Source organism: Lytechinus variegatus, chromosome 1 (assembly GCF_018143015.1).
Source record: "Lytechinus variegatus isolate NC3 chromosome 1, Lvar_3.0, whole genome shotgun sequence".
NCBI lineage: Eukaryota > Metazoa > Echinodermata > Echinoidea > Temnopleuroida > Toxopneustidae > Lytechinus > Lytechinus variegatus.
The window spans coordinates 34,436,105-34,462,289 of NC_054740.1; the positions used below are offsets into that span (position 1 = coordinate 34,436,105).

The window sequence follows — 26,185 nt, forward strand, 5'->3', positions numbered from 1 at the left end:
TCGTGTTTTATTTCAAAGCATTATAGTCTGCCAATAGGTAGGTAGCTTCTACAGAACAGATGGATAGAGGGGGGTGGGGTGAAGGGGAGGTAGCGACAGATAAGGAAGAGGGTGAGAGAGTGGGAGGGAGAGGGGGTGGGGCAGAGAGAGTTAGACTTTTTTTTAAATTTTTCTAGTTCAGAGTTGCATTATTCTTCATATTTAACATTTCATATTGACTGGATTGCGCATGAAAACAAGCGCTCTTTATCATTATGTTATTTGTTCTAATGAGTAATGCATCTAAACATTTGTTTTTGCTATTTTACACCAATTTTATTTTTGTATATTTTGTAAACCCTGACTAGTGAGGAGAGCTTTATAACAGAAACCAGTTTTTCTTTTAGTCATCCTCAGGCACTAGTCGGTGGTAATTTCCTCCTCTCGTCTATTCTTGTTGCATTTTGCCTGGAAATAAAATAAATGAGAATAAATATTCCTTTCTCATTTTAACAGCTTATTTCGAGACACATTGTGGGTAGAGCCCGGGGGGGGGGGGGGGGGCCAGTTACATCGACGAGTTGATACCATGCGCGACCAAAAAACACGTAAAAGGGATGTATAGGGAACGTTACGTACGCATCGTAATAAGGGTGGCAAAAAACGCTAAAATAATGAAAAAAGGGGTATACGCTATATATAGGACAGCTACGTGTTTAGAGTCAAATTTGCGAGGGTGAAAAAAATTATGTTTTATAAAGGTTGTACTTTTTGCCCCAAAAGTCATCACTATGTGTTTGAGTAGGATTTGTGCAAGATGAGGGAGGAGGTGCTGTACTAAACCCAATGATGTAGGCAAATGTAAAACCGACGACCGATCGACATAATAAAAATATCGCTGTACTTGTTTAGGGGTTCATGCCAAGAAGTACTTGTCAAGAGTATCGTTTTAGGGTAGGGTTTCACACGCCAATACTTGTTAATGGGTGGATTTTCAGAATATGGAAAATACGTGTTTAGGGTGCTTTTCGAGACCCTATATTATGGTCGCGCATGGTATCCTCTCGTTAATGGATGTGCCCCCCCCCCCCGGATGTATAGAGTTACTAAATAAGCTACATATATTCACATAGAGTGATCAACAACTCATTAATCTGAAATGAAATAAAGATGAAATTTAATTTACTCTATCGGTTTGAACATCTTATGATTATTGTATCTAAAGCGGCATTTTACATTAGAAAAATATCTCATTCTTGAACTCATATAAATTCAATATACATCAAAAGCACTTAAATTGCGTATACTGTCCTTTTTTAAAAAAACATAGGCTTATTGCGTCGGGGTCGCGGGCTAAACCCGACCATTCTAAAAGTGCCCCCTAAATTAATGTAAGGTCGGGTCCAGTTTACCCCACATGTAGAAAAAAGGGCTCCCTAAATTTCCGAATGGTTGAGTCCAATTTACCCGATATTTGATGAAAACTATTGCAAAATTATCGAATGGTTGGGTAAACTGGCCCCGACATTTTGGGAATTTAGGGGGCTTTTCTCGCCGCAAGGTCGGGTATACCCGATTGCCCGGCCCGATGTGATGGATCGTATCCAGTAAGCAACGTCATTTCGTTAAAGGGATAGTCCAGGCTAGAGATATTCATATCTCAATAAATAGAGTAAAATTCACCAAGCAAAATGCTGAAAATTTTATCAAAATGGACAACAAATAACGAAGTTAAATAATTTTAAAGATTCGCATTATCCGGTGAAACAGTTTTAGGCATGTCTTCATGAATATTCATTACGTAGGCTGATGATGTCATATCCCCACTTGTCGTTTGTATTTCATTATGTGAAATTAGGTCTATTCCAAAAAAATCTGCCAAGATCTAAAACAATTGGATTGACAACTGATTAAGTGCATTAGTTAGACACATCATTTACACATGTATGAAAAAATGCATTTATGATATCATGTTATAACATAAAAAAAGAGGAGAGTGGGATGATGTGACATCATCAGCCCACCTATAATGAATATTCATGATGGTGTGCATCTAACTGTTTTCACAAATTATTGATAAACTTAAAAAATCAATAAGTTTGTTAAATCCATTCTTTATGAAATTTTCAGCATTTTGCTTTGTGAATTTTACCCTATTTATTTAAATATTTCCAGCTCAGACCAGCCATTTGATAGGAATTGTCATTTGGAGCATAAAGAATTCTTTATCTTTATCCAAAATTGGCAAAAAGATTACATTCTAACATAATGTGAACAAAAAAAAATTCTGCTGAAGTTTACAAGAAGTGTTATAAGGCGAATATTATATGCTTCAAAGATTTCAGTTTGAATATAAAAAAACGTTTTGCCATTCAAAAATTATTAGCAGTCTCCTCCACTGATTTAAAGCATAAAAGTATAAAGACAAAAGTAATGATATATGGAAAGGAAGTGAGAAGGAAAGGGAGGAAAGAGTAAGATAGAAATGATGATGTATGGAAACGAAGAGAGGTATGAAAATCAGATAGCGTTAATGAAAGGGGGGGGGGTAACTGGAAATATTCTTTAGCAGATTATTATCTCACTCAAAAGGCAATTAACATTGAAACAAGAAAGTTTTCTCAATTATACATCTCCCCTTACGTCATTCATATTTCTTCTCCCTCTTATTTTTTCCTTTTTTTCTCTTCACCTTTATATACGTATACCTATATATTTTTTTTTTGGCGGGGGGGCACTGCCACTGAATGCGGGAAGGGAGATCCCCTTGGAACGCCTATGCATTATTATCTCTGCCATTATTAAAGGTCAAGTCCACCCATGAAAAATATGATTTGAATGAATAGAGAATAAAAATCAAATTAGTATAACGCTGAAAATTTTATCAAATTTAGGTTTAACACGAAACAGTGATATGCACATCTCAGCGACATGCAAATGAGACAGTCGATGATGTCCCTCACCATTTCTTTCGTTTTTATTGTTTGACATACAATATTTCACTTTTTACAGATTTGACAATAAGGACCAACTTGACTAAACCATATTAAACAATCATGTTAATTCGACATGTTCAGAGAGGAGTTGATTATTGTTTCAGTTGACAATGAAGAGAAATTAGAATATTTTATATATCATATAATAAAACACAAAGGTTTTAGTGAGTGGATGACGTCATCAGTCTCCTCATTCGCATACCGAAAAGGAGGTGCATATAACTGTTTTGTGAAACTAAGCGATACTTTAAAATGCAATAACTTTCATATTTTACATCCGATCTGATGAAATTTTCAGTGTTATGCTTGTTGGATTTTTCTCTTTTTATCCAAATCAACTTTATGTTTGGGTGGACTTGTTCTTTAAACGATGCTAATTCCATATGTTCAGGAAGAAATTAATCGTTGCTTCACTTGACAATGAGGAGAAAATTAGAATATTTCATATTTCACATAATAAAATACAAAAGAAATAGTGAGTGGATGACGTCACCAGTCTCCTCATTTGCATACCGACCAGGATGTACATATAACTCTCGATTGTGAAATTAAGCGAAACTTTAAAATGTCATAACTTTCTTATTTTACATCCGATTTTGATGAAATTTTCAGTGTTATGCTTGTAAGATTTCTTTTTTTTTATTCAAAGAAACCTTTGTTTTGGTGGACTTGTCCTTTAAGTACAATTTTACATCTGCCAATATATATCCCTGCAATTTTTACACCGAAACCGTGATCAGGTGGCACCTCAGGGGACGGGCAGGGGGCGATACCAGATTTTGGACTTGTAATTCAACTACTTGTGTATTGTAAATTTTGCGTGAATCATGTCAGTGGCGTACCCTGGGTCACGCCATTTGGGGGGCACCAGCAAACAAATTTTGAGTAACAATTGCCAGGTATACTGACCTTAAATAGAGACATTTTAAGGACTGTGCCATTAAACAGATAGATGGATAGATAACTGGTTTATTGAGAAAAAAAATCATAGCGACAAAGTCGAATTGCGATGAGTTACAAAGGTACAGAGGCATTACATAATCATAATAATACCAACAAAATAAATGAAATATTGGCTAAGAAAAGTATACCACATAATTATACATTCGTAATTTGATAAAAAGGTAAATACATTTTAAACACAATTTAGAAGTATAATACGAGATCAGTTTGAAAACAAATATATGAATTCAGAGAAGGATAACAAAGAATATGCACGTACGTAGATGGAGGAAAAAAGTAGGTGAAGAAGGAAAGGAGGGGAAGGTGAAGACGGAAAGGAGGGGAGAAGATAATGAAGTTAGGGAGAGAATAAATAAGAGAAAAGGTGAAAGGGAAAAGGCATACAAAAGAAAAAGGAAGGATGGAAGATGAATCACACAGACTGAAATATTGATAATTTAATGCAAACATTATTGACCCATATATGACAATGATACGTATCTGATCAAATAATGCGAGCGCTAAGCGCGAGCTGAAAATATTTGATATTCAGACGTAAAAAGGGACATAACAAGCAAATTTTTGTAATCATGATACGTACCTGTCTCGTTAAACAAACGATACTCGCGCGAAGCGCAAGCTTAAATTTGTGTATATATTGACCTAAAACGGGGACAGTCATTGTAATCATGATTAACATACGCATCTCACTAATAAAATATTGTGAGCGCGAAGCCCGAGCTAAAATTGAGGAAATTCAGATCTGCATGAAGAGTAGCATTTTAATGCTTATTTGTAGGAATTTACGACCATACGTATTTCACTAACCAAATGGTGCAAGCGCGATGTGCGAACTGAAATTTTTGTATACATGTTGACCCCAAAAGGGACATTTTAAGGAGTATTTTTAGGAACCCATTAGGAATATACATATATCATCATAGTTATCTAATGCAAGTGCCAAGCGCTTGCTGATTTTGTTAGAATTATATCTAAACACATGAAACACTTTTTGCAGTAATTTTAATCATGATTATCATACGCATCTCACTAATTAAATATTGCGAGCGCGAAGCACGCGCTGAAAATTGAGGAAATTCAGACCTGAAGAGGGGAATTCTAAAGTTTGTTTGTAGGAATTCACTAAGACCATATTATATGTATTTCATTAACCAAATGATAAAAAATTTTATCAGAAAAAGAGACATTTTAAGGATTGATTTTAGGAATTCATGAAGAGCAGACATATCTCACCAATCCACTAATGCGAACGTGAGCAAGGACAGAAATTTTTATGCAGACCATAAAATGGGGCAATCAATTTAAGTAGTCATGAAAAAGAAGCACATATGTCACTGTATAAAACAATAACTCGAAGTGCGAGGAAATATATTTGGATTATATTGACTTGAAAACAGGATGACAGGATTATAAATCTTGTTAAACAGACAATGCGACCACCAGGATGATGAGCATATAGGCCCTGAGCAAATTATGTTTCATAAAGTTATGAAAAAATATTTCTTAATATATCATACAACATTAGAATGTACAATATTTTTTTCTTTCCCACTATGTTTCTCTTCCTTTCTCTCCTTTTTTCTCATTTTCTCCTTTTTTTGCCTGCCGATGGGGGGGGGGTACACGTGTGCATGGGGGCACAAGCGTGCCCCCATGCCTCCCGTATAGTTATGCCACTGTGTATAGGCTTATACCTGAGTTAAAATAATTTCCTTATGTTTACATGTTATCACCACTTTTGGTTTTGTTCTGTGTATAAAGCCAACAGTGAAAAAAGAATTTCCTTTATAGACAATAAAGTTTAATCTACTCCATGCCTAGCATGCCTCCGTGCAGTGGTGCATGCTTCCGTGGCCAAACTGCCCCCCCCGCATACGTACAGTATATTTCGGATATGGATTTGCAAAGTAAATCTATTTCGGATGCCGATATTTAGCGTTGACGCTTCACATGCGCATGCATGCATGCGGAAAATTATTTACCTCAGTCCCATTCATTCCCAAACGTGTTGTTCTGTATTACGTTGGTTATTATCCTTCGTAGATCACTCATCCCACGAACGAGGTTATAATAATCTAGATTTTACTCTCATTATGGAAGATGAAACTGGAAAAAGACGACTAGAATTTGCAGAAAGAACAATGCAGTCTAAGAGGAAAAAGGGCATTACGAAGTCGAATGATGGCAAGAGCACAACACAGCACATTTTAGGCAGTAAAAAATCTCAACGAAAAGAAAAGTCTGAAATTCTGCTCGAAAATTTAGTGTTTGGAAATGACATTGAAGATCGTATTCAGGATTTGGAAGAAGAAGAAGTTGTGGAGCTGGATGCTAAGTTCGGTTCTGAAGAGGTAGGTAGGCCTATATCTAGTAATACTATAAGTTTAAGAAGAAAAATTAGTTCAAAAATTATATCTGAGGCAGTATTCTGACTCTCAGTCTGAGGTCATTTTGTCATGTTTAACTGTCTTTAACTTAAGTTTAGGCTTGTCCACTGCACTTGTTCACTGCTACGCCTGTGGGGAATCTACAGGTAGGACTATGGTATGCCAATGTTGTACAGAGCACACACTTTAAAAATCATTAAAATATCACTTTTGTGACCAAAATTACTAATTTCCATACAGTTTCAATTTATTTTTAATTAGTAACTTGGGAATAATTTTTGTATTCACCAGAGCGCTCAAAAACTTGAATTTTGGGCATATTTTTTTGTACGCCCTCTGGTGGTGGAAAGTAATTAATATGGCAAGAAAATTTTCATTTTTTGATCTCTATTTTTAATTAAGAAAAAAATAATTTAAAGAATCAAATTTAAATAAGAGTCAAGTTGTATGAATAAAAGATGTAATGGAAACTATAAAGTGTAAAAAAAATCAAGCATTTTCCTTTAAGAAAAAGAGAAAATAAGCCAAACATTGCCACCCTTAGTTTGCCACACATGGAGATACAAGTGAGAACAAGGTTATATCATAACCTTGTTCATAGACAGTGGTTCACTGCAACCATCCTGCCTGTGGACAGCTGGAATCTAAAGGTACATGTAGGACTATGGTATGCCAATGCTGTACATAACACACACTTTGAAAAATCATTAAAATATCACTTTTGTGACCAAAATTACCAATTTCCATGTAGTTGCAATTTATTTTTCATAAGTAACTTGGGAATGATTTTTGTATTCACCAGAGCGCTCAAAACTTGAATTTTGGTCATATTTTTTGTACGCCCTCTATTGGTGGAAAGTAATATGGCAAGAAAATTATCATTTTTCAATCTCTATTTTTAATTAAGAAAAAGATAATTTAAAGAATTAAATTTACATAAGTGCCAAGTTATATGATGAATAGCTGTAATGAAAACTGACAGTGTAAGAAAATCAAGCATTTGTCGAATACAAAAAGAGAAATTAAGCCAAACATTGCCACCATTATTTTGCCACACATGGGGATGTAACTGAGAACAAGGTTATGTCATAACCTTGTTCATTGAATGAGTGACGTAAGGTTACTCTCATAGGAAGCCAGGGATCCTACATGTATCTCATAGACCCACACAGAGGAAGCCAAAACTTGAAACTTTCACCCCCGAGATTTCTACTTTCCTTCTAAAAGATCTAGACCTAAATCATGTACATGGGATAAAACTTCATTTCTGACATTTCTACGCTCTCGTCGTTATTTTTGAAGAAGAATTCATCAAAAAAATGAGAAAAATATCATGAATAGACAGAAGAGACTTGCCCGATGTTTACGCCGCCATCTTGTTTTCTATTGTTCGCCAACGTTACCCGACGCACGCGTCTGTAACACTAGCAAATTTATCATGACCAAGATACATTTCTATCATATCATAATCACAAGTTTCACTTCAGCTTCTTTTTTTTTTGGGGGGGGGAAGTGGGTATCTTCCCATATCTACCTTTGGAGAGACCCTTGACCAATAGATAAAAGCAGTTTATAATTCAAAAATAACACTTTCCCCTCAGTCTTGGCCAATATGAAGACACCGTTTTAACAATTTTGACTCTGCATCCTGAGTAATGCATGGTGATGTGAGTCTTACATGTAGTTTACTCACTAACCTTGCAATGAGTGTGAATGATCTTTACAATATGTATCTAAACTCTTTTTATATTTCCTTTTTTCTGTTTCCAATCTTAAGCAGGAACCTGAAAGTGATGATGATGAAGGCCTTTCTACAGGTATTCAGAGTAGACTCCAGGGATCTAATGATGCTTTGTCTCTTGGTAAAGGGAAAAGGAAGCCGGCTTGGCACGATGACACTGATGAAGTGCAGTTAAGGTATGAAAATACTTCTTTGCATTCATTGTACATCTTGTCAATCAAATCTTTAGACAGTCAAATATATTAAACCACATGATCCATACCATAGGCGGCGGACAGGGGGGGGGACCTGTCCCCCCCCCCCTAAATTTGAGGTTGGGGACGGTCCCCCCTAAATCTTTTTTTGATAAACTTTTTTTTTTGCTTGTCAATTTTGTTTCCTACATCCCCTCCTAAATTCACGTGGACCCCCCTTAAATGTTTGTGGCCCCCCTAAAATTTAGGTTGATAACCTTTTTTTTTTTTGCTTGCTTGCTTGTTAAACTTTTTTACCTGTGTCCATCCCCAAAATTTCTGATGGACACCCCTCTAAATTTGGTGGCTTCCACTGCCAATGATCCATACCACCCAAAGATTTATGTCATAACTGTGGTAACTGTTGCAACAATGTGGTAACGGAGCTCAGCAGCCAATCACAATGTTTCTATGCAAGTTACCGTAATGGTAATGTAATCACAGTTGACTTCTAACTCTTTATGAAGCTAACCTCTGGTATGATAATCACCTGTTTTGAAGATAGGGAAATTAGGTATTATAAGCCATTTCCCTTGCTCTGTTCAAGTACCTGATCAATCATCGAGGTTTATAGGACTTGACAAATATGGTTAGAGATTTACAATGTGTTACTTTTAAATTGCAGAATAGAAAAACTGCTGATATAATTATTTCATTTTGTCAGAAATGATTTGCTATTTTGTTTTGTTATTTCTTTTATTTGTTACCATTGACTTAGTATAAAATTGATGCACAGATGTAAGTGCATCGGTAGGTTTTGTGAGCATAAGGTCCTGGTAACTATTGAACTGTTAAAAAAACCAATGTGGCACAGCAGAATGGGTTTATACTACTTTTCATAGTTACCGCATGCTCACTTGGCCTACTGATGCACACAAAAAAACATGTGTATCATTTGTTTTATAGAATGGTGAAATTCTTTGGCGAAAAATCAATTTTTTTTACAATCATGCATAAGTAATTACAGACGCAAGGCAAATTTCCCGGATGCATGGCCATGCATCGATTATTACTTATGCATCCATGGTTGACATTCTATAACTGCCCTTAGACACACTTCTGTAATTGATATTCACACTTCCCTGTTATTTCTCAAGAATGACTATTGCGGAGCTCATGAGTCATGGTATCTCTCTTTTTTTTTTGGTATCATTCTTTTGTTAAGGTCGGAGATCACTGATATCAGCTGAAGTAACTGAAGACACTTCCTATGTGTTGTTAGAGCTATAGAATGCTTAGAAGGTTTTGACAGGTTGTGTGAAGATTGCAATGAAGTATAGAATAAGTGTATGGAGCTGAGTTTTGTATGTACCTTATCACAATAGAATATTAGGAGGGAAAATTTATGAAGGAGGATGCACAAGTGTGCATTTTCAGAAGTGTGTCAAAAATCATCTACTTGTCAGTACTTCCATCTATGAAGTATACTTTCTTTTGTTATTTAGTGAGTCTTTTGATTGTGGATTATCTAGATGATTCATGTTATTTGTCCTATTCTTCTAGCTTTGATCAAGAGAAAAGCTACAGACAGCAGAAACTAAAAAGGAGAGCTGAGAAAGAAGTAAGCGGTCAACAAATTCAAGAAAGATTAAAGTCACAGTAAGTCTAGAATTTTTTTTGCAAAATTAGAAGAAGGAAATCTAAAAAGAAAAATTGGTTAGGATCAAAATTTAGAAAAAATAATTGTTAACTTTTATATGCATTGGAATTAGTATCAATTCAATAACTTACAATTTACATAAAACATTTTATATTATATGGACAATTGAATTGGAGAATGAATTTGATTTTAATAGTATTGACTTGATTTTCAGTAACATGATTTTGCTTTAAGTATGCACGGAGTATATTTTGAATTTGCCTGACCAGTGTAAAATTTGAAACTTTTGAAGAAGAAAAGAATATTCATGGACACTAAACAACACATGACTAGGTATATGTGTATTCAGTTAATAATATATGTACCTTATCTGGGGGAAATATTTACTTTAAATTCCAGATATGAAAAGGTAGTTGGTAGTACTCCATCTTGGGCCAAATTGAAGTCAGAGAGAGAAAAGGAGGGTAAGTTCAAATCTATCGTCCATATTTCAGAAAGTAATTTTTGTGGATGTTGCAACTTCAATATCTGGAAATTACTCTAAATATATTAATTCAGTGATCTAATGAATCCTGCAACAAATCCTTTAGTATAGAGAAGGTGAACGATTTTGTTTCATGAAACACTTTGACGATATATACCAGGGGGGTGTTTCACAAAGATTTAAGTATGACTTAGAGTCGCACTTAAATGCCGAGTTGCGTACGGTATGAAAGGCTTAACCGCATTGGTCAGATCGTGCCATGAGGACGCGCACTACCGCGTATCTATCAATAAGATTGCGCGTTGCATATCATGTACGCGTCGGCATTTAAGTGCGACTTAAGTCCTACTTAAATCTCTGTGAAACACCCCCCAGTTCTGGTAATGATCTCAAAATGAGTTCAAACAGGATCCTATGAAATTACCACCAAGTGTTTGTATGCAGAAATAAAAAAATTATGGGACAAATGGCTCTGGAAAAAAATGTGTAATAGCTCAGAAATGAGCAAAATAAGCACAGAGTTTCATCGCATGTCAGGTATTTTTCCAAGCAATATTAATACACTATCCCACATATGCCATTCTATGTAACTGATCATCAGAATTATCGGTTTTTGATTTCACAAAGCTAACTTTAATGTTCCAGATCTAGATCCATGATAATATGGTGACAATTAACCTCTATTCAAAAGACTTTCTCATGAAAACTTTGTTTGCTTCAAGCCTGCAACTGCTTTCATTGGTCAATGGCACTTTACAAGCTACTGAAATCATGCCATCTGATTGGTTGAGAGCTAATTTCTCACAAGATTATATTATTTTTCATTGATAGCAAGCTTTACGAAATGGAGCTATGTTTGGGTGAAGGCTTTGTGTAAATGAGTATGTACAAAGTCCTTATATTTTGGAGCATGTTCGAACACAACGCAGCCCATTCAACTGTTACATCTATTTATTGTCTATTGACTATTAAGCAGGTAGTGATGAGAGCGATGATGAGGAGGAGGATGATGACCATCCTCTTCTGAGGAGAACGGGGGACTATTTGACCAGTTCCGAGACACTACCATCTACCAATCTTAATATCAAACGGTTAACTAACCTCAACAAGGAACATCCAACAGAGGTAAGTGTCGAAGAAATAAGCATTCATGATTGGTTTTCATATTCAACCACCAACTAATCACCCCTGTTACTCTTACATTACTCTTAATATGAATGTAAGAATGATTAAGATAAGAATGACAATGGAATTTATAAAGAAATCATATCCACTCCCAGCAAAGTGCTCGAGGCACTGAACATAAATGTATTTGGGTTTAGAACTTCGAACTTGGGTTTAGATTAAAACCTGGTTTTGATTTTTGGTTTAACTATGGAGAGTCAATTTGGGCACAAATCCCTAACAGTACACATCCAATTTATAACTCATTTGACTCTAAAATTGTTCACAATTGTCTGAGAATGATAAGTGAAGTATTTCAAAGTATTTTTATAATACGCCCGTCTAGACTGGACGTATTATGGTATCATGCTCGGTGTCCGTCCGTCTGTCCCTTAACTACATTTTCCGGATTACAGATGGGCGTATTATGTCCTCGCCTTAGCGACACTCTTGTTCTTCATTATGAAAGCAACAGGAAACAAAAATGTAAACATAAGAGATATACAATATAAACAGATTTTTTTCTTTTTTTGCTCCCACAATTTTAGCACATAGTTAGACTGTGTTCTAGGTTAAACCTGACTTTAGAATACGGGCCTATGTGATGCTGTTCTCAATAAAAACATAGTGGCATACATGTAGCACAAATTTGATGTACATTACAAAACCAAGATATTCTGTATATGCCACATTTTATGTATAGATACTTTTACCGTTTTGGACTATGTCAGGAAATAGGTTTTGATTTCACCACTTTTCCAATGTTTTGAGGCTAAGTTGACACAAAGATGCATGTTTTCACTAAAGAGAAAAATTTAGTGTGAATCTTATTTTGTGTACATTTGTGAAAACAATATCCTTAAAATAGAACCATTGTTTTTAAATAACAAGTGCTTGATTGTCACCACATAGTCCAGAGTTTAAAGAAACCCATAACACTTACATTGTCAAGACTCTCATCCACATTTCGCCATTATTCACCCAGGTGTGTATGGTTACCAGCTTGAAAGAATTTCTTGAAAACTCTGAGCACTGTAGTCGGATGCCAAGCTAAGCAAATCTAATATAGGAGCATATTTGGCTTCATGGATAGTGGGTAAATATGCAGTAGAAAAAATTGTTACTTAATTTATATGTTTTTTTTTCTTGGTTTTCAGGGCAAGGTGACTGCATTAGAGTTTCATCCAGGAGCTCAGGTTGCCATGGTAGCAGGGCTGGATCAAAGACTTAATCTATTTCAAGTGAGTCATCGTTTAAATATGATCTCATAACATATTGCATTCCTGTCATCAGGTGTTCATATTGAATAGGAATATACCTTTTTTTCAGGAAAGGAAAAATACCATTTTAGCCTGTGTGTTCATATTTCTTTCAAAGATTGTATGTACCATTGAATAGCAAATGTACATGTTCATATATCTGGAAGTTTTTGTAATGTTTTATTTCTTGGCTGTCAGGTGGGCAGGTATGATATTGAATGCTTTATTTGATAAACTTCTGAAATTTGACGTACATTTTTTATAGAGAGTAGACATTGTATCTTTGATTTTTAAGAATCATATGGAAATACTCTGCTGGATAGTGAAACAAAGCTTATATGGGGAGTTAATTATATTTCGATATTATTAACTGGACTAATGCAAGTCTCTAAGCTTTGATTGTCTCCCTATTTCCAGAAACAACTAAGTCTATCAATCCATCTCATTAACTTGTGGATCAATTTAAAAAAAATCTCAAAATAGCACTTTTTCATCAAAACCATATTTCCTTAGGGGATTTTTATGTGTAATCATGTCATTATTATCATCAATTTGCAATGCTAAAGAGGTCATTAGGTTTTATTCATTGTCTCAACAAAAAGCATGCCATACTCTTAAAAAAAAATGTAAATTGTCTTGTTTTAATAGGTTGAAGGAAGACATAACCCAAAGATTCAGAGCATATTCGTGGAACAGTTTCCCATTCACTGTGCTCACTTTGCATCACAAGGAACAGAGGTGGTACTCAGCGGAAAGAGGAAATTCTTCTATGTCTATGACATGATAGCAGGCAAAGTTTCACAGATACCATACATTAGAGGTAAGAAAGTCAGTACTGTTGAATTTGTGTAGCATGCTTTCAGAAATTATACGACAAGCACAGCTCACAGATTTATAAGAATATTACATGTGTAGCTTTTTGTAGCAGGATGGTTCTAGGTACAAGTTTGTACCATAAATATTTGTAATGAGACATAATAACATGTATATGATAACATAGATATATTTGAAAAAGATTATCCCCCTACAAAATCAAGTGAATTTTCTGGTTCACTGTTGCAAGGTATGAAAGGGAAATTGAAATGGGTTTAATGTTGGAGATCAGAGTCAGGAGGAGGCCTTATAAATAGTGTGTACTCCAATCTGTATTTGGTATCTAGGCATATTCTCAAACATTGCATATATGAAGTTTGTAGTTTTCACTCTGTTGGTATTACTTTGGTGACAATTGTCTTGTATACATTCATATTTTACCATATATTTTGTTCACACTGTTTTGTTATATGTGTTGCATGCCTTTTAGGTTTATACTTGGATATTTGCATAAGGTTCTTTCTCATCTGCTTTTATATTTGTTCGGGTGGTCATTAAGTATAATCAGAATATTGTTTTAAAAAAAATTTGATTCAATTCAAATATATAGCACACAGTTACAAAAGGGTTTTTTGTGATGATTAATTTGACCCATATTAACAAGTCTGTGACATTTCTTACAAGCCTAGCCCGCCTCCCACATTCTTAATGCAAAATCAACAATTGTTGTCATCTCTCTCCTTTTGTTGCACATGCATCTAAAAACAACTCTTTAATTGTGTGTGCAGGTATAAGGGAGAATAAGTTGCTGAGCTTTGAAGTTTCTCCAGACGGGAAGTTTCTTGCATTCCTGGGTGATTATGGTAACATTCATCTCTTATCCACACAGGTGAGATATTCATAGCTTTCCATTTCAATTCAGTGTTGGTTTATTCAAAATGAAGCTCTCAAAACTGATGAATCGCTTAAGGTTTTACAATAAAAAACATGGGAACTATGAACTCGGTGTGAAATAGAAAACAAGTACATTTATAGCAAAATATTTAACATATACAGGAAAACAATTACAGATTGTGAGATATGATATCAGTATCTCATAAAAATGGTTAAAGTTGTGTACTACATCCTTTCAACATCAAGTTTGCTGTGTTGATAATGAATGATAAAAGTATTAATTGTTGGTCATCAATTCTTTCTATAATACGTAGATGCAATATGATGTATAAGTATAATGAACTAGTATATAGTATAGTAGAGGAAGAATTGAATTATGTTACACTTAAGCAAATTATGAGAAGAATCTATATATAAAAGAAAAGTAATTGTTTGTCGGTTGATAAGACTCCAATTCAATTGACCATATCGTATTGAAATTAAATTTGTAAGGTTCTAAGACTAATGGTGGAATGGTAACGAAATACTCATATTGTACAACGCCTAGTTAGCTTGTTGTACGTGAGCAAATGGGAGGCTGAATGTCAAACATTCGTAGCGTTGCACACAAGACGTACCATCCAAAATGTACCGTTGCACGGCTTTAAGAGGTGACGTCACAATAAAATTTGATTAATTGCGCTCAGAAAAATGAAGGTGCAATACGCGTATAAGCCTGCTGGCTAAATGCGCAATGCTGCCAATAGTCATGTGGGATTTGTTTTTCGCTTTCAATTTTTTTGCTCCCTTTTCATTGATTAGTGCAGGGAAAAAGTCTTTGTTTTTTCATATTCGTGCAATGGTGCGAGATTTCGCATTTGGTGAAAGAAATAGACGCTCTATTCAACTTGGCTAACGCCTTGTTGAATAGAGCATCTTTCTTTCACCTCATGCGAAATCTCGCACCATCGCACACATGCCTATTCGCTATTTGTTTACTATACGATGATTCAATGTAAACAAATAAGAATCATGTAGTGAGCATAGTTTTAGATCATGGGCTTAGTAACCATAAGTTGTGCCTTTTTTTTACATTAATCTTGTTTATGGTAGACCAAGGAATTAATCACAACCCTGAAAATGAATGGCAGTGTGGATGCAGTGACTTTCACATCTGATGGATCTAAGATGATGTCTTTTGGAGGTAAGTAACAACCCCATCTATGATATTGATAATTTGAGATCAATTTTATTTTTCATATGAACTAAAATACAGAGACAACTCATTCATGGAACATTCAACATGCAGAATGTACTACATACTTAATAGAATTGCCCACGTGGTAATTTCAATATCTGGAATATAATGAAAGCAAAATCTAGTTTTCAATCTGGTACAAATCAATGTATTTGTTAGCAATCTTCCAGTTGAATTTAAGAATGAAATATTTAGTAGTAAAAGTCATTAAAAAATTTCAAATCTGGTACGTAAACAAAATATTTGAAATCGACAGACCTGAATTTATGATAACTGTCTCATAGCATCATTTTACATGGTTATAACCTGCTTTAATATATTTTCCTGTTTCACCATTATTCTATATTTCTTATTTTGTTTATCTGTTTAGATGACTGTGATGTTTATGTTTGGGATATGAATACAAGAGATTGTATTCATAAGTTTGTTGATGAGGGATGTATCAAAGGAAATACAATATCAGTATCACAAGGAAGTAGATATATTGCTGCAGGGTAAGACAATATTACAATATTTTTTTTTATTGAAAGAGGTAGTATTGATGGTTATATTAATTGATCTAGTTGTGGCTAAACCCATTTCGTTTACCATCAACTTGGTATATTTCAGTTTGATCCATCTCTGATGTGATTCAATGCACACATGGTCCCTATTGCATAAGTTACCGTAATAGTAACTCTGCAATCCAATGGTAACTTCCCTGAAATCCACTTGTTCACTGCTACCATCCTGCCTGTGGGGAATCTACAGGTAGGACTACGGTATGTCAATGTTGTACAGAGCACACACTTTAAAAAATCATTAAAATATCACTTTTGTGACCCAAATTACTGATTTCCATACAGTTGCAATTTATTTTTCATTAGTAACTTGGGAATAATTTTTGTATTCACCAAAGTGCTCAAAAACTTGAATTTTATGCATATTTCTGTGTATGCCCTCTATTGGTGGAAAGTAATATGGCAAGAAAATTTTCATTTTTTATTTTTATTTGTAATTAAGCAGAGTTGCTAATTTTCCGGATTTTTCCAGAATTCCGGATTTTTTCCTTTGCTGAAAAATATTCCGGGAAAAAAAATCGATTGTCAAAGTGAAATCCGTTAAAATTTCCCCTCCAAATCTTGTCACGGAGTTCGCTACGGAGAGCGCAATTTCAATTTTGGATGGCCAATTTGCGCAGACGGAAAATTATTAGCGTTGTGCGCAGCATGAAGTTTAGCTGGTACTGTACTTGCACGGTACGCGCGAGCAATACATTGTAGCAGTTGCAAACGCCGCTCTATACCCTGCAGGGATACGGGTGTCAGCGCTATCCCAGTCGGGCGATCGCCCGGTAGAACTGCTCGAAGCACGGCCCGGTGTGGCTGCAATTGCCTGCTGCTGCGTGAGTGATTGGTTGTCCGCCGCGGGATTTCAGCTGAAAACCTATTTGCTACCATGAAATATGTGTTCTCTGGTGCGTATTCATCAATTCATATGTGTGAACTATCCATCATTTTGATAGAAATTGTGATTTATGGATTTTCAATAGTATAGGATTGTCTTGTTGATGAGTACAGTGAGTGAAAAAGGGCACCCCAGCTGCTACATACACCCGTCCCGAGTCGCACCCATTGGCCGCAGCATATTAACCCGCAGCAGGTTAACCCGTACCGTAATGAGTACGGGTTACATGATTTTTTTTTTTTGAGCACCTTTCTTGCCTATGATATGAAGTTTATTATGTCATTAATTATTTGTTATGTACTACTGTAGATTAATGATTTCAGCCCTCTAAAGAATAAGAAAACGTTCCAGCTTCAGGGGGCTTCGCCCTTGACCCCGCCAGGGGCCCTGGGCGGGCCCCTGGACCCCGGCCTGGGTTTTCAGGATTTTTTTGAGCTATCAGTTAGCATCTCTGATTAAGAGAAAAATGATGTTAAAGTATCAAATTTAAATAAGAGCCAAGTTGTATGAATAATAGGTGTAATGAAAACTGTCAGTGTAAAAAATCAAACATTTGCCCCAAAGAAAAAGAGAAAATAAGCCAAACATTGCCACCCTTATTTTGCCACACATGGAGATATAACTGAGAACAAGGTTATATCGTAACCTTGTTCATTGAATGAGTGCTGAAATCCTTGATTCTGATTGGCTGCTTAGCATTGTTACCAAGGAAGTGACCATTGGATGGCAAAGTTACTGTAATAGTAACTTTTATGCAACAGGGCCTTTGTCTACTTATTGTTTTAATGATTCAATGTCCACTTCAATCAGTTTTCCAATTCTCTGTATTAAATTCATCAATTCAGACAGACCGAGTAGTACTTAAATAGATCCAATGGGAACTACTACAAAATAGCCTTACCATAAATTGGCTGGCATGGATTATTTTTGTCAGAAGAAATTAGAGAAGACAATTTGTATTAGACAGTGTGGAATGAGTTTACACTAGAAGTAGGAATTTTCATATATTGATCCATTGCCCAATGTGTTACAACTCATTTCATTAAGGATGCTTGTAGACTTGTCAACCCTGAAATGTATTTTAGGGTAGTAACTGAATAAGTTTCCTCGAAGAAATTTCAGATTGGAAAAGAAAGAATGAAAAGCACTTACCACAATCCAATATTTTTATTATTATATTGATCAATTTGTTGAAGTTGACTTCACTCTTTACATCCCAAGAAAATGCATCCTTATGAGATTCACGCACATCAAATGCAGAGTCAATCGGCAACCCAGCATGTTGATAGTTCAGACCATGCATTGACAGCAATCCCATCTTTCTTCTCTCCTCAGCTCACAGAGTGGTGTGATAAACATCTATAATGACCAATGCTTGACCAAGGAGCGTCCAGCACCTCTAAAGGCTGTCATGAACTTGACCACACCTGTTACGGCTACTAGATTCAATTCAACCAATGAAATCTTAGCAGCTATCTCAGTCTACTCAAGAGATGTCGTCAAAATGGTAAGTGATCTCAAAATGAATAAAAGTCACATTTATATAGCATACGCTTATATATATTACATAGCAATGCATTTTTGCCTCTTACATACAATTGTAAGTGATCATTTATCTCTTTTCTTATAAAATCTATATACTTTTTTGATGGCCACATATTGTCATGACAAAAAAACAAATAAATGAAATAAATAAATCCCATTAACATTTCAATGTTATCAAGGGACATTTCTATAAAGTTATCAATTACTACTGGAGCATTGTGGCCCAGTGGATTAGCCTCCGTACTTTGAAACAGGGTCGTGGTTCGAATCCCAGTCATGGCGTAATTTCCTTCGGCAAGAAATTTATCCACATTGTGCTGCACTCGACCCAGGTGAGGGGAATGGGTACCCGGTAGGATTCATTCCTTGAACGCTTTAGCGCCTTTTAAAATATGACGGCTCGGCTGTTGCTGGGGTAATAATATGATACCAAGTATCAAAGCACAGTTGAGTATAGCACATAGTAACTGTACTATATAGATGGACGTCTTGTTATTTAATTATTGTACCCCATTCTTACTTCATTATTTCCTTTTGTTAAAGGATTTTGTAACTTGCTCAAGTCATTTGTATTTCATAGGATTGTAACCTCTCATGAGAGTTAGAAATCAGAGACAAATCAAATCATGAAGGTCCCAAATACATTTACAAAGGGTTGGAAGTATGGCCTTCATATGGAATTGCCTTTAGGCCCCCCCCCCCTCCCCATTCACAATAACCTTTCTTCCTTATAAATCATCTCTACTAGGGAATGAGGAGATTTTTATACCTCTGTTCCTTCTAATTTGTTCATTCTAGTTTGTATTGACACCATTGATAATTTTTAATGTTCTTCTGCAACCTTCAAGGACAACTTAGACACTTGGAGGATACATGTAATCCCTCTAGAGCTCCAATGGATTTACCCCCCTGTTTTCTGCAGAGCTGCAAACTGATAGGATTTTATCTTATTCAGTTAGATGTTTAATGGGAAAGAGACACTAAATAGGATTTTCCCCTAGACGTAGGATGTTTGAAATTTGTAATAATGATGATTGTTTTATATGTTTTTTTTCCTTCAAATTTAAAGAAAAAGGGGTTTGGTAAAAAGAAATGAAGAGTAAGATTTTTTCACAATTAAGGTTGGCAGCTCTGCATATGCCCGTCTATCTGACCATCTATTTTAATCTGTATACTGCCTTCTTATGAAACCTGCGGAAAAAATGAAGTAGAATACAATAAATAACATTTACATCTCCTACTGTCTTGTAGATCCACCTCCCATCTTGTCACACTTTTGCCAATTTCCCTACAACCAATGAGGTGCTACGTATACCATGCGCTCTAGACTTCTCCCCTAGGAGTGGATACTTTGCTCTGGGTAACAATAAAGGGGAAGTCCCTCTCTTCAGGTTAGTCTCCTTGGCCCGTATTCTGAAGTCGGGTTTAACTTAAACTCAGGTTTAAACTTGTGGTTTAAGTATGGGAAGCCAAAAGTATAAAAAAAGGTATGTTTCTTATGTTTACTGTGCTCTTTCCTGATTCATCAATGGTGAAGACAATCATCTATTTATACTTCTTGTACACAATTATGAATGATTTGAGAGCCGAATGAGCTAAAAGTATGATATCTCTACTGTAAGTGATTATGTAAAAATTGGCTGTCCATACTTAAACCACAACTTTAAACCTGAGTTTAAGTTAAATCCGACTTCAGAATACGGGCCCTTGTCTCTATTCATTTTTTTTTAATTCATCAGAATAATCATGAGAAACATTTTTTGAAAAATTGTAGGTCCTAGTTTTCCACTGACATACTTTATTGAATTTTGTTGTCTGAAATGTCGAGATTTGGGGGATTTGTAGATCATTTCGGAACACCCAAAATAGTATATGCAAATACTAGAATACCTTAACAGGGTTTTGTGCTTAGGAACCTTAATTGTCATGATGCTATTGGTTAGTATGGTAAAATCTTAGAATTATACTGGTAATAATTTTTTTGCAGAAAAGATGTCATTTACTCCGATTTAATTCAAAAATAGGATTTTGAAAATCAAAGATAAAAGCCCAATATGTAGGTGTAAAATCTATGTAGATTTTGAGTATAGATTATTAATCTGTCTTGTCAAATATATTTAGTATCTAACCCATCTAAGTGAAATGTTTAGGGGATTACCATCAGTAGAATGAAATGTTAAACCTGAAACTAGTCTCTGATTTTATGTTTTCTTATTTTCATCTTTATAGGTTAAAACACTACAAGGATTATTGAGCAGGTTTATTTCCAATCGTCTAATGCCAATTCGTCCAGTTGCCAACTCGTCTGCTATCATTTGGTCTATCATCAATTCGTCCACTCACCACATGGTCTACTTTCATTTAGTCTAATGCCATTCTGTCTAATAACCAGTTGGTCCAAAAGACATTTAGTCCATTTACCATTTGGTCTAATTGGACAAAGTGTTGAAATTGAGCAAATTGAATGAAAATGAAAGGGATATTAGACCAACTGGTTATGAGATGAAATGATAATAAATGAAATGGTGATTAGACGTAGTGATAATTGGAACAAATGGTAAATGGACTAAATGGTTGTTTGACGAAATGTTGGATGGAATGGCATTAGACTAAATGAAAGTAGACCATGTGGTGAGTGGACGAGTTGGCAGTAGACGAATTGGCAATTTACCATTGAGCATGATGCTTCGGCTTAAACACCAATGGAATCATGCTAGACTTTGATCAGGAGAGTAGACCACATGTGCATGAGGCCAATTTTCACCATATTCAGTTAGGAATGTCTTGGTCTTCATGATGATAAATATCATCTCTCTGGGTTGTAATACGATTTTCCAAAACCACCCAGATTCTAGGAATCCCATTACAACAAGTAATTTAAACTATTGTAGTCTTCCAGGTGCCGTTACAAATGTGATAACTTTCCATTATGGCAACTACCGTGGTGATCGGCAGCCAATCATACTCAAGGTTTTCATACAAGAACCTGACCTTTGTTTCAACATTCCTCCCTTTGATGAAAGATGAGAGTTGATATGACATTGGATTATATATGATTTTAAGTCTGTTTACATCATTTATTATCTAAATTTTATTTTTATGCTGTACGAATCTCTTTGATGATGAGGACATTTTTTTTAAATTTATCCATCCAACCCCATCCAAATATTCATGAAGCACAAGTATCTAGTTGCCTGATTAATGATGATAACGAGATGCCCAAAACTGACACAAATGAAAAAAAAAATATTTCACAGACATTGAAAATATTTTTCAATAAAATTTCTGATCTTCTTCAGTGTATTATAACAAAGCAATAATCAGTTTAAAAATAAATGTGAAATAATTCATTTACATTATATTTTGTATTTAAAAACCTTTTGGAGATGCATAAAAACTTAAGGTATGATTTGAAGAGATTCATTTTATGATGTATAAAAATAAAAATTTCATACAAAGCATTCATCGGTGTTCAGTTCCACTGTGATCTGTGCAGTACCTTGTTTAACTCTTCATGCGTTCACCTGTAAACCCCCCGTGTGTTGCATTATTTTAGCAGTGATCCCCTCTCATTCACATTCGTGCCATGAGTCACAGATTTCTAACAATAAACCTGGCCCATGGTATTGTTTGTGAGGAGGGTTTTATTGATTTTCTCCTCTCCTTTTTCAATGAACTTCATGGCTGTAATCAGGATGTATTGATTTTTTGGGATAACTCAACGATTCTGTAATTTGTAAACTGCGATAATCCGTCAAACGCTAAACTAATGTCGCACGCGCGATCGATCGGTACACATGTACGGTATACAAAAACGCCAAGCTATACATTGTAGCTAGGTACGCACCGGGGCATGCAATTGTTCGAAAAACAATGGGACAGGGGACGTCTATGGGAAATGTGTGGTTGTGCAAAAATGCGAACGAAACACGCCTACGGATGTGCAATAATGCGAACGTAACGCATGAAGAGTTAACAAATACTTGTCAATAACAAATCTTGCATATCTTTGCAAAATATTTTCAAGTATTATAAGCTTTTTAACCCTATCCAGGCCAAGGGGAGGGGGGGGGGTGGCCTTGGAGGCTCCCCTCAACGATTCGCGCAATATTTTTTGCCGTGCGAATTTTTTTTACTGCGCCGCTTGCTGACTTTCTACTTTCAAGTCTTGCGAAACTTTTGAGACCAATTTTGCATCACCCGGGTACACTGTTCCGAAATTATGCAACATTATGTACAGTTGTAAGTGCATGTCAGACCAAAAACTGCTCAAAAACATGATTTTGTGTGCAAAGTTAATGGAAATTGTGTTTTCAACCAAAAATCATAAATTTATGATTAGTTTTAGTTTTGCTGGTGCAAATGTCGTTTTATGCTTTTTATGATCTCAGAAGAGTCCCCAACAGATTTCATAGAAAAAACATTGAAAAGCAAAAGGTCAAAAAAACAGAAATAAATAAGAAATTGCAAAAAACAATATAATACATAAGAAATTGATCTGATATCGCGATTTTTTTCATGTACACTTGCTAGGAACACCACAAAAAGTTTCTATACCAAAAATTAGAACATTTGGAGCTTTATTTAGGGAGTTAACAGGAAAAAGAATGATTTTGCATACTAAATATGCATATATTAGCATAATCACTCAATAGCAATTTGCATGAAGTAAATTACTATACAATTTTGTAGATTATGTCCCAGACAACCTTCATGCCAACTTTCAGCATGATCGCGCAGTCGATGCCCCCCCCCCTCCCCCACCATATGAACTCAAAAAAATACCCCAGCCTAGATAGGGTTAAAGGCCAACCCATCCAAACAAAATATACTGAATGAAAAAAAATCATAAAAATTAAAATTTCAATTAGGATCGATTATGAAAATAAGAAAGTTGTGCATTTCTTACATTTTGTTTATTTCACAAATTAGTGACTTGCACAATAAAACTATGCAGCTAGGGAGCTAATGGTATCACAGGCTTTTTGATAATATATGTAATATCAGATATTTCAATTTTTCGTCCAGGGATTGCCAACATAATTTGACTTTTCTTGATATTGTGAAAAGACTATTGTCATAACTCTTTGTGATTTAGCTCTGAACTTCTTTGTCATCCGATTTTGAGTAAATTTTAAGTGTTCTGCTTGTTTTTTTTGTGTGTGTGCAAATATACCTGCAGTTTTGGATAGACCTTGGGCCCGTTTCATCCCGGGGGGGGGGGCACTCAGTATATAATGCATAGTGGGTATGTGCCGCGGAGGGGACCCCCATTTTCACACTCAAATTTCCTTTCCAAGGCATAGCATTTTTGCCTTGTTGAGGAAAACAACAAAGAAAGCCGCTCCAAGGCATAGCATTTTCTTCTTAATGAGAAAAGAGAAGAGAGAAATCCGCTCCAAAGCATCGCATATTTTTCGTTACGCGGTTACGCCGCTCCGATCGCATTGAATGAGCTGCAATTTTGGTGAAAAGCGGCCACAGAGATCCCCGGCGGAGGCCGCGCTAGCTGCATCATGCACGCATGACCGTTCCATAGGGATGCATACGCACTCACACGCTGGCGATCCGTTCCAAGGACCCCCGTTTTCACAAACTTGTCGTTCCGAAGCCCGTTCCGAGGACCCTCCTTTTTACAATAAGCCCGCTCCAAGGCCTCCATTTTTTGTCTCGCCCGCGGCGCACCCCCACCACTTTTTTGGTCGAGTGCCCCCCCCCGGGCGTTTCATGAAGGACTTGCAACTGTTGTAACTTTGCCATTATGGTAACTACCATGGTAATCTTGATTCTGATTGGCTGCGGAGCCCTGTTACCATGGTAGTTGCCATTATGGCAAAGTTACAACAGTTGCCTGACCTGTGAGTGTAACTCGGTATTGATCATTTGTTTATGAATGGATAGGGGAAGGCAGGGTAAGTTGAGCATAGGGGCAAGTTGAGCCACCACCCCCAGGCTAATGAGTGAGTCTGACATTGTGGTGGTGTCATGTATTGATGACCCATTGCATGACCCTTAACCCCACCACTTTGTTTTCAACTTTGAAACAAAAAGTACTTTTTTAGAGGGAAAAATGCAAATTTCAGCCAAAAAAGTGAAAAAGGATGTATAACAAAAAAATAAAAAGCCATTGATATGCAGGCAGAAAGAAGCAAATTCACATGACGGTTCTTTTACTTTTAGAAGATGTATTTATAGAGAATTAATGAAAAATTGACATCCTGGTTTTTCCCGCATACATTTTGTACATATTTTTTGACAGTGACACAACTTTACCCCACAGATGGGGCAAGTTGAGCCATTTGACATTGTTTTTTTTCAAAGGTCACGATGACTTCCAGTGTAGGGGTAGAAAGTTAAATAGAGGTGAAAAACATTTCCCAAGAATCAAATTTGAAGGCAAGGTACTTATTTCTACAATATTATTAGTCATATCACTTCTAACATGCAAAATGCAAAAAGTGTCACAACTTACCCTGCCTTCCCCTACTAGTAAAAGCTCCTTTCAAATAAACAATTATGGCATTGCAGGTTTCCCATTGTTGAGATTGACTTCAATCAGTTCTTTATACCTTGCAACCTTGTAGTAACAATAGTTGTCTTGTGAGGAAAGGATTATGGAAAGAACACCACAATATCTTAATGTTATTTATTAGGCACAAGAGTGATGGATGCAATCTGGAACGCAGGTGCGAAGTGTCTAGGGGGGATGGGACATGATGATGGCCCCCATAGTCCTTTAAGCATAAAGTGGAAGTTCACTCTTACAAAAGGTTTATTGTTTTAAAAAAAGCAGAATGAATAATAAAAATAATTGTGAATGTTTAAGGAATATCCATTAAAGATAAAAACTTACTAGATTTTTATTTGTGATGCATGTGTATAGTAAAATGTCCTTGAAATGTTATTTTCTCACAAAATTAAAAATGTTTTTTACTGTATCTTCACTATATCAAATTATTTCACACCTAGCGGCATGTATGTGACATCCAAAATTGAACATTCTAATAAATTTTTAGATCTTTGATAGATTTTCCTAAAACATTCACTAATATTTTCATTTTTTGTTCAGATATTTACACAACAAACTTTTCTTCGGGGGTGAACTTCCCCTTGAAACTTAAAAAAAAGTAAACAGAGAGAGGAGGGGGGGGGGGTGGAGAGAGAAGGGGATTTGGATAGAAAATGGGTGAGGGGAAGAAGAGAGGGAGATGAGCATCATGAGAGTGGAAAAGAAAGGAAGACAAAAATAAGAGCAATGGAGAGGGTTGAAGGATAAAAACAAATTATGAAAACTATATCATCTAAACTGTTCAAAGACTTTGCTGCTTTGTAGGAGGGACTGGGGAAGGGGAGGGTGTGGACTTATCATCTTAGTTGCTTTCTCACTTCCTGTCTCTCTTCCTTTATCTCTATTCTTGTCTTTCTCTATAACCTTTTCTCTTCT

General features: G+C 35.7%; 1 protein-coding gene across 3 annotated transcripts; it reads left to right on the forward strand.

The window, feature by feature from the left end:
- Window positions 1-5,869: 5,869 nt before the first annotated feature.
- LOC121412278 (U3 small nucleolar RNA-associated protein 18 homolog) lies at window positions 5,870-21,214 on the forward strand. Of its 3 annotated transcripts, none has more exons than XM_041605184.1 (13): window positions 5,870-6,289; window positions 8,106-8,242; window positions 9,803-9,898; window positions 10,299-10,363; window positions 11,357-11,508; window positions 12,705-12,788; window positions 13,455-13,626; window positions 14,408-14,508; window positions 15,606-15,696; window positions 16,121-16,244; window positions 18,532-18,703; window positions 19,993-20,132; window positions 20,971-21,088. In XM_041605184.1, exons 1-13 carry the CDS (start codon window positions 5,903-5,905, stop codon window positions 20,993-20,995), a joined length of 1,746 nt encoding a protein of 581 aa, XP_041461118.1. In that variant the 5' UTR covers window positions 5,870-5,902; the 3' UTR covers window positions 20,996-21,088. The 3 variants fall into 3 exon arrangements, with proteins under 3 accessions (XP_041461118.1, XP_041461113.1, XP_041461125.1); XM_041605179.1 differs by having other exon boundaries at window positions 5,871-6,289; window positions 8,103-8,242; window positions 20,971-21,214; XM_041605191.1 differs by having other exon boundaries at window positions 5,871-6,289; window positions 8,103-8,242; window positions 11,360-11,508; window positions 20,971-21,214.
- Window positions 21,215-26,185: the final 4,971 nt, after the last annotated feature.